The sequence below is a fragment of the Physcomitrium patens genome, chromosome 14 (genome assembly GCF_059467195.1).
Source record: "Physcomitrium patens ecotype Gransden chromosome 14, ASM5946719v1, whole genome shotgun sequence".
Classification (NCBI taxonomy): Eukaryota; Viridiplantae; Streptophyta; class Bryopsida; order Funariales; family Funariaceae; genus Physcomitrium; species Physcomitrium patens.
Genome location: NC_143423.1, coordinates 13,871,093 through 13,892,073, shown reverse-complemented (window position 1 = coordinate 13,892,073; position 20,981 = coordinate 13,871,093). Strand labels below are relative to the sequence as shown.

General features: G+C 28.8%; 2 protein-coding genes across 4 annotated transcripts; both read right to left on the bottom strand.

Moving 5' to 3' along the window:
• Positions 1–2,745: 2,745 nt before the first annotated feature.
• Positions 2,746–5,859, bottom strand: LOC112291662 (uncharacterized). Its single transcript, XM_024539421.3, has 4 exons — positions 5,095–5,859; positions 4,381–4,574; positions 3,816–4,146; positions 2,746–3,438 (listed from the first exon to the last, which is right to left on the bottom strand). Exons 1-4 carry the CDS (start codon positions 5,188–5,190, stop codon positions 3,385–3,387), a joined length of 675 nt encoding a protein of 224 aa, XP_024395189.1. The 5' UTR covers positions 5,191–5,859; the 3' UTR covers positions 2,746–3,384.
• A 225-nt stretch (positions 5,860–6,084) lies between these two features.
• On the bottom strand, positions 6,085–8,834 carry LOC112291661 (DNA repair protein XRCC4). 3 transcript variants are annotated; one of them, XM_024539417.3, is made up of 7 exons: positions 8,606–8,834; positions 7,777–8,152; positions 7,508–7,650; positions 7,218–7,352; positions 6,923–7,045; positions 6,651–6,830; positions 6,085–6,552 (listed from the first exon to the last, which is right to left on the bottom strand). In XM_024539417.3, exons 2-7 carry the CDS (start codon positions 7,946–7,948, stop codon positions 6,307–6,309), a joined length of 999 nt encoding a protein of 332 aa, XP_024395185.1. In that variant the 5' UTR covers positions 7,949–8,152; positions 8,606–8,834; the 3' UTR covers positions 6,085–6,306. The 3 variants fall into 3 exon arrangements, with proteins under 3 accessions (XP_024395185.1, XP_090112088.1, XP_090112089.1); XM_090255962.1 differs by having other exon boundaries at positions 8,410–8,830; XM_090255963.1 differs by having other exon boundaries at positions 7,777–8,155; positions 8,606–8,763.
• Between the last annotated feature and the right edge of the window lie 12,147 nt (positions 8,835–20,981).

The window sequence follows — 20,981 nt, the reverse complement described above, 5'->3', positions numbered from 1 at the left end:
GCTTTTTGAGAAACTTTACTCCCTTTTTGTAAGAAATATCTGTAAATATGTATATCCTGGAAGAGCTTTAATTGTGATTTTTAAAATGATTGTTTCAACTTTTGATCCAATCAATTCTACATCATTAAATTAAAAGATGTTAGATAAAATCATGTATTGATTATGATTTTTTTTTTTATATATATATAAATATCTCTGTCTGAACATGTCATTAATTCCATTTGCACTGTAAGATGTGTGAAAATTAATTATCAGTTTGTTTTGTCCAATATTATGTGCTAACTTTATTCCAATCAATTTATCTTCAAACGCATAAATGTGGCATAATTACAATGGTGATTGTTCGTGCATCACAGTAATAACTAGTTTATTTTATTTGTAAGAACAAAAATATATATATATATATATATATGAGGAAAAAAAAGGTGTATTATAAGTTTACATTTTAAAAACTTTGTTTCCCACATATTATATATTTTTATTAATATGAATCAGAAAAACAAGGTTTATGATTTTTGTTCATCACATGGTAAATGAAGTTCAGATTGCAATTTTATAAGGCAAAATCCTTAAAGGTCATGTTTTTTGTACTCAAAGGGGCCAAGAAGTATATTTTTAATACATAGTCTTTGTGTGCCATTGGATTGATTTTTTTTTCTTCTTTTATCATATATTAAAATAAATAAATTATAGAATTTTTATTAAATTAAGTTAAAATACTAAAGATACAAATATTTAATTTTAATTATATTTATGTTATTAATTAGAGAACATTAAATTGGTCTACTTAAATTTAAAAAATTGATCCATCTCACTTCCAAAATTCAATCTTTATGATTATTTCTTCTAATTGTGAATAAATAACTGATAAACTCAATTGACAATAGCAAAGATGAACCCAAGTTCATCCTTGAAAGAGAAGGGATTTGGAGTCTCTTTCACATTCTCTTGCATTAGCTCTAATTTTGAAGCACTCTTGGGCACCTAATTCTAGCACATCTACTAAAGAAGCATATCCTCACCCAAAGCCATCTATTCTCTCCTCCTCTTCTTGTACCATAAAACATAGTTGCTACACCTTCATATTTGTTAAGAAATCAAGGCAAAATCCCTTCTCTTTCAAGGATGAATGAGTTTGCATGTTTCATATTCTTAAATGAATGAGTTTGCATGTTTCATATTCTTAAATTAGAGAAGTCGTTACAAAGATTGAATAATGGAAATAAGGTAGATTGATTTAAGATTTAGGCAGGTTGATTTAATATTCTACTGCTAATTTAGTTATTTTTAAACAAACATAGGTTTAAACAAAACCTATAGATATCTTAATTTCAACTAATCAAAGGATTTAGAAGTTGAGATCTCTTCTCCCTTGGTATATTATACAAAAACTTTAAACAATTTTATCTAAGAATATTATAATTTAATCAATTCTTATTAGCATCAATTATTATATTTCTTTTTTACTTGATCTTATACGTATATTAAACACAATTTAGTTATTCATTTTATTTATTTTATTTCATATAAACTTATTAATATAATGTTATTTGATTTATATATGGAAATATTTGATTTGGTTTGATAATGACTGCATGTGTGTGTGTATATTTATGCACACACATGTAGTCATTAAATATATATATATATATATATATATAATTTTATGAATATTTTAATTTTAAAATAATTATATGTATGTATGTGGATATATATATATATATATATATATATTCTTTAAAAGTTGAGTTTATAAATTATGCTGTGAGATTTAAAATTAAATATTTTTTCTATAAAAAAAACAAAACATATGTTCTTTTACAAAGTAATAATTATTTTTTAATTTGTAAATCTGAAACTTTGTAATTTTTATGCCTCACTGTTTATGAACATATTTCAAATGCATGAAATGCATGTATCTTAAAAACTCACAAGCATGTAAAAATTTACAAGCAATAGAATCATAGTGTAATGTATATTTTTAAGAATTTTTTATTATAAATTATAGAAATGGTTGTTTCTAGAATAAAGAGTGAATTGATATGGAAATTATTTTTTAATTTTTAATCCTAAGTATCATTACAAGATGGTAAAGATGTAAGAAAAAAATAGAAAATACTAGGTCACTTAAAATTAGGCAACATAAAATAAAACAAATACTAATAACAATTACACCAAGAATAAAGTAATATTATCCTAAAAATTTGTTAAAAAAGAAAATTGTGATGACAAAAATTTGTAATTTGCTGGTAGTTGCTTTTGGTTTTTAGCTATTTCACATTTTGATGTTTTTGTAAGTATTTTTTTGTGAATTTTGTATTGTTTCTATTATTATTGATTTCATTAGTTTTAGGAAGTTTTCTAAAATTTTACAACCAAAAATTCCAAACTCTACAATTAGCATAAACAAGAAACATACAAAGTGCAAAAAAACCTCAAATCAAGGAATTTGAATCAGCATGTAATAAACCACGAAAAAATCAAATCAAATCACATCAAGAAATTACGGTTATTAATTACGGTATTTGCACGACATATTTTGAGATTTTTAAATCAGAATTCGGTCGTTCAATCAGCATTAGTTACACGTCAGTGGATTGCATTGTCAAAGGCCAAAAATGCACTATGTAAAATTAGGTACAAATTCGTAAAATGTATTCATAACATGGTCATGTCTCTGTTGGGCTATGAGAACACACAAACAATCTGTTTTCCGTAAAATTGAGTGTCAAGGACTAAAGCTGAAGATGGAAAATCCTCTGTTTATCAAACATCTGTTTAATGAGCAGTACATGAAAGCTCATCATGCTCGAAAAGTATAACATGGGATTGGATTTTGCTACAATCTAATGGTACAATCTAGAGATAAAACTGTGCTTCAAAGAATTCATGGACAGGTTGTGACCAATTCTTTTGAAAGGTTAACATGTACAAAACACTAAGATGCTAGTTTTGGGCAGTCTGTGGAAGTGTCCAATCTAAAATACATTTGCTGTCCTGTAGGACAACACTCCTCCGACCTACACACTTGAACACGCCTCCGACCTACACACTTGACCAGGCTAGCACATCAAGTTTTCTCTATGAGCATGTTCTGAGGGTTTCTACATGTTGCAATCTTATACTCAACCCTTTGATCTCAAGGAGAGCAACCATCTGACAATCTATCAGGACCCTCAATAAAAGAGTGTTTGTGGAAGATCAAACCTGCTGGATAGAAAAATTGGCTAAACCAACTCGGACCTAGAGCGAGACAAGTGCATCATGACTTGACAGACTGAATGAATCAATTGCCATGGCCAACATTCGGCAGCCATACTTGACGGTAGCTGAATCCATCTTGCAAATCAGAATAGAAATGCTTGTTCAGTCCCCAGCCTCTAATCAGGGCTCCTCGTGCAGCAGCGCACTCTGAAGTTGACTCCCGTCCTCAACTCTCTGGGCATTGTAATGTCGAACATGAGCTTTTGTACACGAATATTCACTTGCTGCTAACATTTACAGAACAAAATGAAAGAACTAGTGCCACGGCAAATGAAATGATCTGTAGAGAATAACACGATTAATGTTGGTTTCTCTCAGCCTGATGAGCATTGTGCGAAGAATTACAACAATACTGAATCACAAAAAATACTGTCAAAAGCTGATCGAAATTCCAGATTATACACAAAACAATGAGGTCCCGCATAATTTAAATGAATTCTTTAAAATCGATGTGCCGCTATATTTGACACGGAAGCTACAAAATTTCAAAAAGATCAGTGAGATCAGTGCAAGTTTAGCACAATAATAATTAAGGCAGTATAGATGTTTACCTCAACTGTAAGGTCCTCATGACGACTGAAACTTCTGAAGAGAGAAGAATAGGCAGCGCGATCATAAATTGAACCTCCGACCATGTCGGGTTCTGTATCTACCCTGAGTGAGTAATCATCAAGACTGTAAGCACCTAGAATAGAAGTGCTGGCATCGAAGTCGACGGGTTGTTGTGCAGCCAATGTTCCTGATATCGCACCCAGTCTGTACATTTGGCACCACAGAAAGGACGAAATGAAGCGTAGTCCACTTCCTGTTGCTTGCATCCAGAACATTAGCTTCAAGGAGAAGACCCCAAACTTCCCCACTTGTGTTTCATTCCAGAAGTGCCTGTGGTCACAATCAACATTATTCCTTGGAGAAAGTAATCCCCATGATTTGAGGCAAGAAGCTGAGACCATTCTAAGCGTCAAAATCAACGTAAAGCAGCGGTATCATTGAGAATTTTTATTAAACTCTCCATTTCCCGAACAACGTACAAGATGGAATTGCGTATAAAAATGCCCAGAGAAGTAGCAACAGCACATCTTTTGCAAACGCTTGCAAGAAGGGAACCATACCCACCTGATTTCATTGGTAAAAAGGCAAAACCAGACCACGTCCAAGATGAGAGAAAGACCTAAAAGTCCAGCATATGCACGACCCAGGCTTTGGCTGCCACTTTCAATCGCAATCAAGGCAAAAAATGCGAGTGCCAAGTTGGCCAACACGATGCCCGTGTATAAAGCGCCCAATGATCCGACTAGTGCACAAGCCACCTACAGAATCTCTTCCAAGTCAGGCTACGCACCAATCTATGGTCGGTAACAAACAGTTGCATAAGTGATGAAGAAGGCTGATGCCTAAACAGAGCCTAGAATATAATAAATCAGACGCTCCAGAATTTGTGAAATAATGTTTTTAACCCATTGAATACTTCAAACATTTCATAAGAGCTTGAGTGATCATGTCAACAAACGAGTAAAGAAATTTACATAAAAGAACCACAAACGAGCTAAGAATATCAACCTCACTCGCTCAAGTTGGACCTAATCCATCCTCCCACCCAGACAACCAAATAACAAAAGCCTTCTACACATTTCTCCACCAAGCGAAAGATGCTACGACAAATCAACGCAGAGGATGCTCGTTCATGTTCCCAGCAAAAAGAGTGCTGGGCAACCCACAGGTAGAATGGCGATTTCTGTTGCTTGAATTGATTGCCCTATGCTCAATCCCACAAACCATGAACACTATTAAGTACGCTAAAACCACGAGTCCAACGTAGGTAGAGTAGACCTGCAGGTAAAGCAGCACAACCGCGCACGTCTGCACAGCATCATAATGATCGCACCATGCCGTAGCCCCTGAGCATCGGAGACTACAAAACTGCATGCTTACACTTCCCTTGCGATCTCACTCACAAATTCGCCTCCAAACCCAACAAACCCTGGCTCTCAATGCTCCAGTATACAAAGCGTCGCGGCAACATTGCTACTCCACAAGAACGCCTCAAAACCGCTCACACCCATCGATACTAAACCACTCAAGCCTCGATGGTTAAAACCTAAAAAACCTCAAACCCCTACAAGAAAATCTTCCTGATGAACTACTCCACCACCACGTGATTGAATTCCAACTCTTTCAATCGACTCATAGACTACCAATGCGGAGAAGAATCAATCCAACGAGGTGACAATCTGTACAAGAAGCGCACGAGAATCATCTCGTAAGGTTTAAGGCTCTAAAACACATTCCGGGGTTCGTTGGATTTCCAGAACTTCAAATCAAAAGGACACCCGAGCAGTCCCGCTCCCAACGCAATAATATCAACTGCAATTCGTGCCTGTCTCCCAAATCAGAAAATTATCGGTGATTCTTCCCAACCAAGAAGCGAATCCATACACGACCGAAGGCACCATCGCTCCGGAATGCTAATAAGCTTGTGGGTTCCTTGACCACTGCGGGTTCCTGGGGGAGAGGTGGATTTCCACACCAAATCATCGCTGAGCTGGTGCTCTGAAGTGAGGAGCTTACTTGCCGGGCCGGGTTTGTAAGTGGGGAGACAAACCCCATCGGGTGGCCCCGGTAGGGTTAGTGGCATATAGTTTACTTCTGATTTCTTTCAGTGGCAGTAAATTTTCTGTTTTTACTTGTACACGGCACATTTAGCCAACGAATAGCAGTATAAGAAAGAAGTATAGCGTGCGAAGTTATGGATATCTCTTTCTGCAAGCATGGCAAGTTTTTCGAGACATTTCAGCTGTAAAATTCACATCAGACTAGCGGTCCAGGTGAATTCACTAACACTCCATTTTGTTTGTGGTTCAAAATGATTTGAAAGGTAACGAATCAGAACGTCATCAACGTTTCTCTCCACTGCTTTGATAGTTTCAAGCCTGGAGTACCCTGGAGCACTTGGACCTACCAAACCCTACAAAGAATATCTTCAGCTTCTATTCGTGAGATGAAGGTCCTGTGATTTCTCATGAAGTTATCCACAAGAAGGCATCAATTTCGACGCCGTTTCCTAGGTAAGCCCGTGTAGGGTGTGTCTTGAAGCAAGGCCGATACCGCACTGCTGCGACCATCGTCCTTCGGTGGCAAATCAGGAATCAGAAAATCGTTTTCAATTTCGTCCAAAATGGGTTGAGTTGCGTCTGGATCAGCATGAACCACATTTGCAGCGGAGGTGGCAATGGGGCATTGTTTGCGTGCGTCCAAACTGATTAACCTTTCACCAGATCTCTCACCACCCTGCTTCACACCAATCAATTATGGAATTATTGGTAAGTGTGACAATTAACTTGGGAAAATTAAAACACTTGTAAACAGAGTCAGTCAGCAATACCTACCTCGAACCTTTCTGATGGTGATGGCAGTTGGTGGTCGCTTTCGTCTTCTTCGTCGTCGCTGGAACTAGTGGTGTCGCCTCTATCATTGTTTTCATTGACATTCTGCTTGTCTTTACAATGTTCAAGCTCCTTCTTCAGCTCCTTCAATTTTGCCTTTTTGCTGTTCAAGACTGCCACAAACTAAAGAAAAGCACATTTCAACCACAGAAATCTCTACGTAATTATGAATATAAATAAATAAAAGCTATTTAATACAGATGTGGAATGGGTACCTTCTTGTACATGACTTCTTGAGTCTGACTTTTCAAATCTTTAAAGCGCTTATTTTGTTCCACGAGGACTTCGCTTTCACTTCGCAGCCTATCATAATCCCTGCACTTCTTTAGAAAGCTCTCCTGTAACCAATTTTTATAAAATTACGACCATCAGATGAGGTTCTGCTGTGAAAAATGTGGAAGAATTTTTAAAAAGAAACAATGTAACACAACATAATTACACTTAAAAGGTAGAGCTAAGACTACCCATCTCGATTGACAAATAGACTTCTAAAAGGTGAACAGGAAATACCGTCAGTCGGCAATTACTGTCGTGTAGAAACTCCAGCAAGTCGCAGGTGATGCGTTCGGGATCCGACGCACTCAGCATTGATAAATTAGCTGTTAGGTAAAGATCTGATTCCTTGTCTTGGACATCAAAAGACAACTGCAGAAATAAACCAAAAACTTCAGGGTCAGACCGAGAAAATCGACTGGAGGTAAAGGATGACATCCTCATGGCTAATCACTGCAGAAATTTTCATGTAAGCAAGAAAAAATACAATGCTAAAGAATAAACTCAATAAAAGGGTTATGAAAAACCTTTCTGTGAAGGTCTCGAATTTTAGTAAACCGATAATTTACGCCAGGTTGTGCCACACTGAGATAAAATTGGATCTTCTCCATCACCCAACGGGGCTTCTTGTCCCAAGCTTCAGCCCTCTCCTTCACAAACGACTCGGAGCCTTCGCAGCGCTCAAAATGCAAGAGCATGAGAGTAAGACAAACAGTGGGGGAAAAAAAAAAAACGCAATACGCCTCTAACTGAAATTCGACTTGAAGGAGAAACAGAAGATTGGGGAAGGGCATACCATCAAACGTCCAAGCTCGCTGTCCATCAGAGACGAAAAGAAAGAAGCTCATCGGGTCGAGCCTCGTCGGCTTCCATTCACTTTTCACAAACAACGACTTGTTCAAATTCCTGTTCTCAATGCACTCTTGGACCTCAAGTCGGGTGCACGTTTTATTGTCGAACTCCGCCATCTGGTGTGACAACGTACTCGCAATCTTCTCTTCCGGCAGCTGAAGATAGTGATGTGATGAGACTTGACGCACCCAATCGAAGGCACATCAATTATGGGCTAAAATCATCCAAGCCAAGATCCGGAAAGCATCTCTAGTCATGAAACAGGAGACGTGAAGATCTCGGCATGGAAAAAACCTCATCGACGCTTTCTTCAGGAAAGTCTGCTTTCGAGACATCAACACTTCAAGTCAGTCTAACCGGTCATGAGGCACTATTTCCACATAAAACAATGATCGAAACCCCGTATCCAAACATTCCAAAACCCCTAAACCCAACAACAAACGTCACAACGCAAACATTCCAAACTCAAAATTCGAATTCCTCATTTAAAAACAACACAAAGGTCTGTGCAGCTCAAGTATCCACAGCCCATCAACAACAACAACACAACCGAAACCAGTTCCGCGCAATTACGCACCCAAAACGCAGCGATCTTTCCACTGAAGCACTGAAACCAGGCGACATTACGTATATCCGTCATCCAACACTATCCCCGACCAAATTGCCCCACATAACGATCGAAGACCCCAACCACGCGGTTAATTCTACATGTTCGAGACGAGCTGAATCCATCACTCTCTGCTGCTACCCCATGAGCGTTTGAAAATCGTTACCTGAAACGAATCAGGGCCGGGATTCAAACCATCCCGCAGTTGTGCCGCCAAAACTGACGACGCAACGAATTCTGACCCTTCGACTCCCCCCACATAAATCGATCCTTTACAAAACAGGGCTCCGACTTCAAATTCTGACCTGAGGTACTCTAAGCAATACTCTACTCCAACAAAAAAAAACACACACACACACAAATTCGACCCCAACAAAAACAACTTAGCGATGCTTGTCCAACGGCCTCATTGCCGCGCGGCATCGAGCCCTCTATAAGGGAACGTGTTCGGATGATATGACCACGCGTTCGCAACCTTGCGAATGATTGAGCAGCGTATCCGGAATGTTTGTAGTTGATTCGAACAAGTAAGAATCTCAATCCGGGTAACTGGAATAGGGTCAGTATTTTGGATGCCCGGGTCGGGTATCGGACACCTTCTAGAAGACTTCAATGTGCTTCCGTGGGGGGGTTCGATTGGTCCTGAACAACTCAGCGAAGGCCATAACATCTGACTATTCGCATCCCCTCGTGGGGGCCCTTATTTATGTCATGGCTCAAAGTGCCCTCTCTCAAGGGGGGGCTTTGTCTTTGCCTAAAAATCTATTGCCGCTATATTACACCCCCCTTTTGGATCCTTGTGTTTGTTTTTTTAACTTGTTTGTAGAATTGGACCAACTCTTTATTACTATTATTATTATTGTTGTTGTTTGTTGTGGTTGTGTATTCTTACCAGCCACTATTTGAGTAGAGGCAACAAAGTACAAGCTCTTGTAGCCAAGTGTGTATACTACGAAGATGTTCTTCAAAAGAAGGATTGAATCAAGGTTTAGAAAATTTGTGTTATGTCTTTGTTAAATTTTCAAATGACTATTGGTTTAAAATAAAACCAATAGTTGTACTATTTTTATAAAATAAAATAAATCTGTTTTACAATGTTTGAAGAATCTTTTGAATTAATAAAAGATCCACAAGACTTTAGCATAAGTTTAAAAGGACCACATGGTTTTACAACAAGTAAGAAAATAAATTTCTTTTTAATTAATATCAACTTATAAAATAAAATAAAAAATCAATACTAAATCTGATATATATATATATATATATATATATATTTTTGGACTTTTAATTCAATCATCCAACTTAACATGGCTTTTCTTTTAGGTTAAAGGGAAGACCCAAACTACTTCAAATTATCATCTTATTGTATCAAAATTGTAAGAATATATGATTAAATAAAAATTTATCAATCATTCTCAAATGTATTATATGTCTGAGAACATGTTTATATTATTTATACTTTTAAGAAGATAGAAATATTATAGTGTAAAAGGATTTACAAAGAACAAAGAAAAATCCTCTTCCAAAGAAATACTACTATTGAAGAAGTCCATTAATAAATAAATATATATACATGTATATATATATATATATATATATATATCGTTCAAAATCTAAATTTTATATTATATCTATTTTAAATTTTAACATACTTAAAATATTAAGTACAAAATCCTATTTCTTCAGAGAAAATTATTCACAATCAAAGATTTAAGGCTTGTGAGAAAGTACAATAATTTTGGCATAAGACTTTTAGAAAAAATCAAATTAAATAAAAGAGTTAAAACTAAAAAAAATAAAACATTTAGTTTTAAATTAATTTACACAAATGTATCTTTTTAATTTCACTTTAAGAAAAATAAGAAGTAAATTAATAGCATAATGTTATTATTATGAAATTTCCAATATAATTTTTCTATACTTATGAATTTCCTACAAAATAAAATATAATTTAAATTATTAATTTATAAGAAATATATATAATATATACATGTAATATTGGAATATTCAAATAAGCCAATAATATTAAGTATTTAATTTTTTTAATAAAATAATTATAAAATGATATGCTGTAAATTATAATATTTGAAAAACTTTAGTTAATTAAATATGCAAGAGAATAATTATTTTAATACTTGACTATAGTAAAATAATTATATATAAAATATTTTAATTTAATATATATATATATATATATATATATATATATACATAGAATCTAATATAAAAATAATAATTATATTTAAATTTTATCTACAAAAATAATTAAACATATCTATTGTATTAAATAGAAAATTTAAAAATATATCCTTTATAAATCACTTTAAATTGCATATTTAAAAATAGATATATATATATATATATATATATATATATACACACACACATATATGTATGTGTATATATATATATATATATAGGGAGTTGTTAAAGCCACATCCTCATTGTGTTAATGCCACACACCTCCTTACCATTTCATAATTCATCCATTCTATTTCATGTTCTTAATCCCCATTTCCATTCTTTGTTCCATGTCCTATGTTTTCCATCCTCAATCTCTTGTTCTCAACCCCCCTTTTCTTCCCTCCCATTAATAATTGGAGTATACATTTCAAGTCAATGAGATATTTTTATATATAATATTGATTCCTGTAAGAATGAAGAACTTGCAAAATAAGAACTTAATTTATTTTTTCCATTGTGGGAATTTAGATTAATAAATCATCCAAAAATATGCCTATATAACAAAGTATTTTTTATTTAAATTTATTATTTTATTGATTGATTTATGAATTTTTTATATAAACTATTTTAAACAAATTCTAGATTTGATTTTATCTAGTTTTATTTAGTTTTATCTTCAACTTGAAAAAATACAATAAGAAATAGAATTTGAAGCAAATACAAAATTAAAAATAAATAAAATCTTAAATAAATAAATAAATAAATATATACATATATATACAAGAAAAAAAAAAGCTTTATTGTCTTAATCCATATTACATTTTTTTCCTAGGAGAAAGCATGGAGGGATGTGTTGAGACAAGAGATGAGTAAGACTTGAAAATATGGGACATATGATAGAGTGGATGAATTATGAAATGGCAAAAAAGGTGTGGCATTACAAAATAGGAATGTGGCTTTAAAAACTCCTTATGTATATTACAATCTTAAATGTTTTATTCAAATATTTACAAAATCATTAAAATAATTTTTTTTTTCTAATGACTATATTTCATGCACAAAATTTAGTAGCAGTTAATAAAAACAAATGTAGTAAAATTTATCATGCAAATGATAAAGTGATTATTTACCCAAAGTGTTCAAAATAAGTTTAGTAATAATTAAAATTCTAAAATCTTTCCATAGTAAATTATATATAAATTGATTAATTTTAAGTAACTTTTAAATTTTTTCCTAAAAATAATAGATTAAGACTAAAAAAAAGATGAATCAAAGGCTATATATATATATATATATATATATATATATATTTATAAAATAAAATTTATACATTATTACATTAATATACTTGTAACAAATTATATAATAGATTTATAATCATTCAAAAAAAAAATTGTATGAGATATAATCCTACAAAATAAGAAGTAAAATTTTATAAAAAATTTAAAGAAATTTAATAATTCACATATGTGTATATATATATATATATATATATATATATATACTTAAATATGTAAAATAAAACACAAAATTTAATTAAATATATTCAAATTTGTTTATTAAGAATTAAATATTTATGGTTTAATTATTTAAGATAATTATCTAAACTTTACAAAGAATAATTTATTAAAAACTTCATAAATTTAAAAAAGAATAAAAAAAATAATAGTATTTTAAAAAAATATGAAAAAACTAGCTTCAAATATAATAATGACAAAAAGTCGAAGGAATATATTTGTAGATTTTTTGGTATAGTAATATTGTAAAATATTAATAAAAAAACTAATATTAATTTAAATTTATTTTTTTATATTTTTTAATTTTAATTTTTTATTATAGAATCTCTAAGATTTTTACAAATTTTTCATATCTTCAATAATAAATTGCATGTTTTATTTTAAATCTTTTTGAAGTTCTTATTCAAAGAGAAAGTATTTGAAAAAAAAAATTAAATGATTATTTACATAATAGAAGATATATATATTTTAAATAACTACTTAGTTTACTTGTTGTAATAGTAATAAAATTTATATACCTAGATTATTTAAATTTATATTTTTCTTATTTATCTTGTCCAATTAGTTTATGAATATCTTATAAGAAAAATAGATTAAAGAAATCCAACTTATAATTGAATCAAAATACATATGAGTAAAATCAAATTTTATAGTTTGTATGTATTATTATTTTTAAATTAATTCAATTGTCTTTTTTCATGATTTAAATTTTTATATAATTATAAAATATGTTTTCAAAAATACATATTCTATTTTATGTATAGTGATATGCACAAATAGATTGCAGCATGTCAAAGAGGACAGAAATCTTGAAGCAAGATGAAAGACAAGCAATAATTATTTTTTCTTAGTAATTTAATTCTTATCTATAAAACGAAATATTCAAAATTTCATGTTAGTTTTCCATTAAAATGACTCTATTTAATCAAAGATAATAGTAAGAAAAAACATACAAATCTTTTTGTTTTCTAAATCCTTAAATAAGTAAAATCATAATTGGCATCCAAATACTAATAAAAAATAATAAAATAAATTATAATATATAATCAAATGTAAAAATATATTTAAATAAATATAAATATTTGATATATTAGAATTTTATTTTAAAATAATATTCATAAAATTTAATATAAAAGTTTTAGAGGATACAATAAAAAACATATTATTTTTTTGTTTCTTCTTAAATCTACAATATATTAAAGAAATTTTAAATAAATTTTATTAGTAGTGAATTTTTACTACTAACAGTTTTTGAAGACTTGTAAATATACTGATTGATTGTATTAATATTTTATAATTCATACAGAGATAAAAATTAATGAACAGTTTTATTTTTATGACCAATAAAATAGCCATAAACACAAATTCATTGATTTTTTTTATTTAAACACTTATTTGGATGAACAGTAGTGCAATTACTTATTTAAGTATAATTAGCTTACAATAAAAATAAAAATAATATATATAATACACAAATAAACTTATATTTAGCTTAAATTTTACAATTAGTAATTAAAATATAATTATTTTATGAAATATCAAATAAGAGTTTATAAATTCAAAAAATGATAGAATATCATAATTAAATGTGTGTTATATGAATAATATTGATGACGAATATAATCATTTAAGACTTAATATTAATAAATACTAATATTTGTAGTAAAAAAGTAAGTAAAAATAACTAATATAAAGTAGAAGTATGTTAAGTAGATGAAATTTTATTTAAGGAATTTTTTAAAAAATATTTAAAATAAAAAATAAAAAAAAAAAACAATTTACAAATGCCAGTATGGCTAAAATATTTCTTTACAAAAATTCATGCATTTAGGAAATTACTATAGAAGCATCATCCAATATTTGGTTTATATGCCTTATAAACTTTTAAAAGCTTATAAATAACTTTTTTATTAGTTAGTTTATATGGAAGAAAGATTAATAGTATTATTTGTATTATTATTATTTTATCTTTTATATTAGTTTTAATTCAAGACTTATTAATTTTTTTGTACAAAAAAACTATTTTAACACTTTTTTTTCTTTTTGATTTTCTTCTTATAGATTTTCCTTCTTCTTCTTTATTTACTTACGAGGGCCACAAATATAAACATTAAGATTTGTAATTACAAAGATAAAAGGAATTATGAAGAAGTAAAAATATATAAATTTGATAATTTCTTATTAAAAAAAAAAAAAAACTTTATAACTATTTCTAAATTGTAATAAATTTGCCTACTAGAACATATAAAGCCTTTACAATTGTAACAAGTTTGTTATAATTTTTCAATTGAAGTACATTTTAGATACAACAAGATATTAGAATTAATACTAAAAAAAATTTGGTGGTCTCAAACATAGAAGACAATTAAAAAATTTGTAAAATCATATAATATTTTTTTAAGATAAAAAACTCGTCATTATTGGTTTTATAGAGTCTTTTAAATACTACCCATTCCAAAACAACTATAGTCATTTGTATCTATAGACTTTAAAACTAATCTTTTAATCTTAAAATTCTTATATTTTTGATAGTAGATTATTTCATTAAGCTCATACATTTTTTATCATGTAAATAAAAATATCACAAGTAAAAAAAAATCTATTTTTTTCTTAATAATATTTATTGCTTTCATAGATTGTCAAAAATTCTTATATCAAATAAAAGAATTTAATTTCTATTTATATTTTTAAAATTTCTTTTTAACATTATGAAGATAGATATAATACTATCTTTAGCCTTTTATCCTAATTTCAATGGATAACAATAATATTTAAACCAAATATTTGAGTAATATTTAAGATATTCTATTAACTACCATTAAAATGATTAATCAATTCTTTTGTAATTAATAGAGATTTTTTATAACAATATAATATATTTTTCTATTCAATAATCACTTTTTTATGCTAATTATAGTTATAATCTATAACTTGATATTTTTGAATTTTTAAAAAATTAATAATCTTATAATAAAAGAATTTTTAAATTCTTTATTTATATATTTGTGGTATTAAGAAGATAAAAATAGATTCAAATCAAGAACTATTCTTTTTTGAGTTATCAAATAAGACTTTGAGATTGTTACAACCTTCAAGATGTCATAACAAAGATGATGAATCCCAAAGAAAAAACAAAAAATTTTCTTTATTGATTAAATGACAAGATGCAATGCATTAGGTATCAAAATCTTTAAAGGGACTTTTAATGTTTGGTGAAATTCTTGAAGGTAGGAACTACTTCTAATAATGTTTTAAGTGTATTATTTAAAAGAAGTTAAAAAAGCATCAACAATGACTAAATAATAGAGTGGTCTTCCCACCTTGATATGAGATACTATCAATGATTGAGAAGACTTATTATCTACCTTCAAAAAGAATAAAGATCAAAGTATATATCGAATATATTTTGTTACATCTTGAATTTCTTCAACTTGTGATTATGATTCTTTGTTGTTATAGTGACTCAAAAAATTGTTTCAATGTTGACATATTTTGGAAAGAATGGTGTATAATGGATGAATTATAGTTCCAAAGACTCCTATTTATACTATAATGAAGGTTACAAAAGTCTATGGTACTTTCTATAGAAGTTTTGAGAAGTCTAAAGAGACTTTTAGAAGCCTATGGAACTTTCTAAAAGATTGTGGAAGATTATACAAGTATCTAGAAGGTTCTAGAAATTTGCAAAAAATTCTAGAAGGTCCTAAAATGTGATAATTTGGAATATGTCTGTGTTAGGAATTGTGATTAAAAATAGTGCTTTTATAGCTGCTAATAAGTATTAATGATATCATTAGATTAGTAATAAAATTTTCATAGTAAATTTGATAATGTTAGAATGCTATAATGTTGAGTACTTAATAGAACCTAAAAATTAGACACCACACTCAAAAAATTGTTTCAACAGTACTTCAAATTAGATTGGTCATAGCTCCACAATTATCTAATGAGTTCTTTTCAACCTAGGTTCATTTGGTAGCTGTAAAGGAGTACTTTATTTGTTATACAAACCATGTGTCATTATTCACTACAATTCATCTGTAATATACCATTCTTTCTAAAATATGTCAACATTGAAACAATTTTTTGATTCATTATATATTAAAAATACAACTATTGGTTAAAAGACATAAATATTTATTATATTTAAGGAGAGCTAAATTAAAAAATATAATAGCAATTCACAAGTAAAAAGAAGTGAGTTTATAAAAATATTTAGTATTAATGCTATTTTTTATAGAAAGGACTTTTATTTTCTTTGTACGACCATAAACAAGACAAAACAAATTAAATTAGAAAAAATATATTATAAACATCTTTAGATAGAATCAAATAATAGATTTTAGCAAAAATTGCCAAAAAAAATAAATAAGATATTGTTATCTAGAAAGAACCAATTGTAAACATGAATCAAAAATAGACTTGAGACATAAAATTATGCATCTATAATAATTATAAGATTTTTGGTTGATTGGAATACAATATAATAAAGCAAATTAGATGGAATTATATAAATACTAGTTTGAAATGATAGAATTGATATTAAATTTGCAAAATATTTGCAAAATTAGAGTTATTTTTAATGACTTGAGGTTTTGAAGAATAAAATAAATTTTAATTTTTAAAGATTTTTATAAATATTATATCAGATTGATGGATAAAAATGTATGGAGTTGTGAATCTAGTTGTTGTGAATGTGTTTTATAAACTTAAAATCAATGAATCAATTAGATTTAAGATTAATAAAATTTAATTGGACAAGAGTATTTTAATTTGATTTCAAAAATTAATAAGAGTTTTTTTGACCTTAAATTCTTTTTTGGTTGAATTGAAAGAATTTCCTGTAATCAAATAATGAAATTAATTTTAAATATTTTTTCCAATTTTAAAGGAAATTAAATAGTTTAAAGAAAATCTATTGTTGTTGAAAAATTGGCATTAAGGTTAGAAAAGGAGGAAAAATAATGTCTAACCAAATTATAAGCTTTTTATCTCAATTGGTACATATAATCTTTTCTTAAATTTTGCATATTTTTTTTTGTTGATTTGTAAATTAAAATATGAGTAAATTTTGAAGCAAAATCAATGGATTAATTAGTGAGAATTAGCTAGGATTAATAATTATTGAGAATTAGCTAGAAATTAGTGAGAATTAGCTAGGATTCTAATAGAATTTTGTAAATATTTATTAGGTTTTTTTTTTTAGAATTTTATTAGGATTTATAAAGATTTATTTAGAATTTTGTTAATATTTATTTAAGATTTTATTAGGATATCTTTCAATTTTATTAGGATTTTAAGGCTTATTTAAAAATTATTAAAAAATTTATTAGAATATTTATTTAAGATTTTTTTTTAAAAAATCTTTAAGATTTCTTTAGAATTCTTTTAGGATTTCTTTAAAATTTATTTAGGATTTTAGTAACATTTAATCATAATTATTAAAATTCAAATCAAATTTATTTAGGATTTTATTAGGATTATTAGATTCTTTGTTTGTTGCAAAAATATAAGTTTATCTTTTACAACTAAGTATCCCATGCATTCTCAAGCAAGACAATATATCATACAACATTATACAATTTTTTCATTAAAAGAGCATATTGTCACAAATATTAATATTAATATTAATAATTAAGAAAAATAAGAAGAATTAACTAAAAATAAAAATAAAAAAATTTAATAACGTCTTGTGGAGTAGCTTTTAAGACGCTATTCAAATACAAATTTGACTTTATAAGTGTTTGTAGATAATTAATAGATCAACTTGTTGGATAAATTTTTGATCACTTGTTTTACATGTTGACTACATGTTGCACATATTGGCTACTTGTGTTATAAGTTGGTTATATCAAAACACATATGACAATCTTGTTTTATCAGTTAGATATATGTCTTGCAAGTTGGAGACATGTCAGATAACTTATAAAACATCACCACATAGCTCCTTGATTAGATAATATACATGGAGCTAAAAATAAGGCCTTCTTCACTCTTATCAACGCCATTTTAATGATATTATCTTTGCTCAAGAATCTCTAGTCTCTTTGTATTTGGAAATAGACATTTTAATTTTTTTTTATATCTATCTTTAATTTGATAATATATATATATATATATATATATATATATATATATATATATATATATATTTGTACTTCAAATGAATCAAATTTATTATTGTTACTACTAATAATTAGTTATAATGATATGCATTGAACAAGCTTTTTAAAAACAATTATCTTAAGTAAGTCTTTCTATTACATTTTATTATCTAAGTATATTCATATCTATTAAAGAATGAAGAACTTATTAGACTCTCTTCATTGTTGGTCATAGGAAGTTTGTGATGTTGCACTATAATACCATTAGTTACATATAGTCTTGGCAGGCACTCAAATTATACATATAACTACAAATAATTATCATTGAAGTAATAAAAAAGTAGTTGATCAGCTTAGGAATTTGTATAACTTGGTGCCATTATGTTTTTGTAAAGTATTCTATATTAATTCAAGGATATTATATAGCTCTTTGGATGTATCAATAAATCTTAGAAATAATTCTAGGTATTTTGTGTCGTGTTTTTGACCCTCACAATCCAAGGGCTAATACATTTGTATATACTTCACAATCTTAAGTCATGTGCCAATACAAAAATATTTTTACTTTAAATAAACCAAGTTGAATTTTTGGAATACAATAAATCAAATAAAAAATCTAAAAATATTATTTAAAAGTATTAATACCATAGATTGAATGATTTTAGTATTAATTAAAAATAATTATCATTTCATGGACTTTTCTAATCATAAATAGATATTTATTAAATGTAATTGAATAATTTTAGACTTATAAGTTTGACATTAAAAAATACATAGTTTTTAATAAAGATCCAAAAGGAACAAGTAGAAGTCAAAAGAATAATTTATGACAACTTTTATGGACTTCTTCAACCATTAATTATTTTATAATGATTATGACTATTATTTTAATGAATTTTCATATAAATCTATTAACTTTTAACAATAAAGATTTTATTCCAATGATGTTGTATTGCCTATCTAAAATTATAGATTTTATATTTTGTATTAAAACCATTACATACAAACAAATAAAGGAGTTATTTATTAAATGATACATGTTGATTGTGAACTTTTACTTGACATTCCATTTGATTAAAGATCCCAATTGATTTAAAGTTCTTAAATATATTCCTTAAAATTAAAAAATTAAAAAATATAATACTCTCAAAGTTTTAGCTTCAAAATATCAAATTAAACATTTAAATTAAATGCTGTATTAATATTTGTAATATATCATTCATAATCATCACAAGAATTACACAATTATTTTGTACCTAAAAAATCTACATAATTATTTCAGAAGCTAATATATATATAGAAGCAAGATTAAAATTGTTTAAAACTTTGTCAATAATATATTTATATTTAAGTTTTGATTTAAGACCTTCTAGTTTATTTATATTTAGAAACAGCTATTCTTATATCTTCCTACTTTATAAGTATTTTTTTTTTGGTCTTCTTTCTTAGTTGTTTATTAATCTATTGTCTTTTTGCAAGTCTACATAGATTTATGTCCTTCCAATAAGAGTTTTAGAGGTTAAAAAGTTAATTTATTATACTTTTAATAAAATAACTTATTTAATATGTTTTAAATACAATATCTATAATACATCTTTCTCTACATATATTATAATTTATATTATATATATAATATTTAATTATGATCACCAATTTTTTATCTTTTAAGATTAAAAGCATTTAAAACTTATATGACATTATATTTCTTTTATATTATTATGTAAAAATAAAATTATCTATTTTATTTATTTTAATTTTAGAACATTTAGGTATCTGATATTTAACAACTATAAAATAGAGCAATTGTATCCTATATATATATAAATATATATATATATATGAGAAAAAAACTTGGCACATCCTGTGTATTACAGTATAAAAATTTTATTTCATAATTTTATTCATTTCTATACACACGCATATTGTATACAATCAAATATAAAAGAATGTATGTAAAAGTAACAGAAAAATCAGACATAGGTGCGTGTATTTTTATTTTTATTTGTTTATTTAGATTAGTTTCCTATAGAAAGAAAAAAAGAAAAAAGAAACACAAAACGCAACATAAAAGAGTGCGTAATGCAAAGGGAAAAAATGAAAGAAGGGGAGGGGGGAGGTCAAAATCAGGATCTTTCAGTGTGATAAAAGAAAGGCAAAAAGGAGCACACAATTGATTGAGGATGAAAGAGATGATTTTCCAATGATTGAAAAAAGATAAAAGAAAAAAAGAAAAAAAGAAAAAGAAAAACTCTACAGTGGTTGAAAGTCCAAACACGTCCAAACCCAACCAATGCAACCAAAAAGGGGTGGGAGTGGGGGGTTTGCTATTAACAACACAACACAACTGGCAAAGCCCAGTCTACAAGGAAGGTGCACTATGAACGACGACCATGAACACTTGCTTGGCATGTTCGACGAGGAAGAAGTCACGCATGAACATCCCCCCCCCTGCAAACCAACGAACGAACGAACACATGGATGGATGTAGCGGGGGCGGGCGGGCGGACGTGCCTGGTAGGGTGGCCTAGGTCGCGCTCGGGGAGGTCGGGCGGGGGTTGCTCCAGAGGGAGGATCAAGGAAGAGACCCTCGCCGGGCTGGGCAGGGCCCGGGAGCAGAGAAAGGGACACAGAGCGAGAGAGAGAGGGATGGAATGGGAAGAGCTGGACTGCGGGAGGGTGGGGGGGGGGGGGGGGGGGCACAGCTTAGCGACCAAGAGAAGGCAAGGGAAAGGAGGCA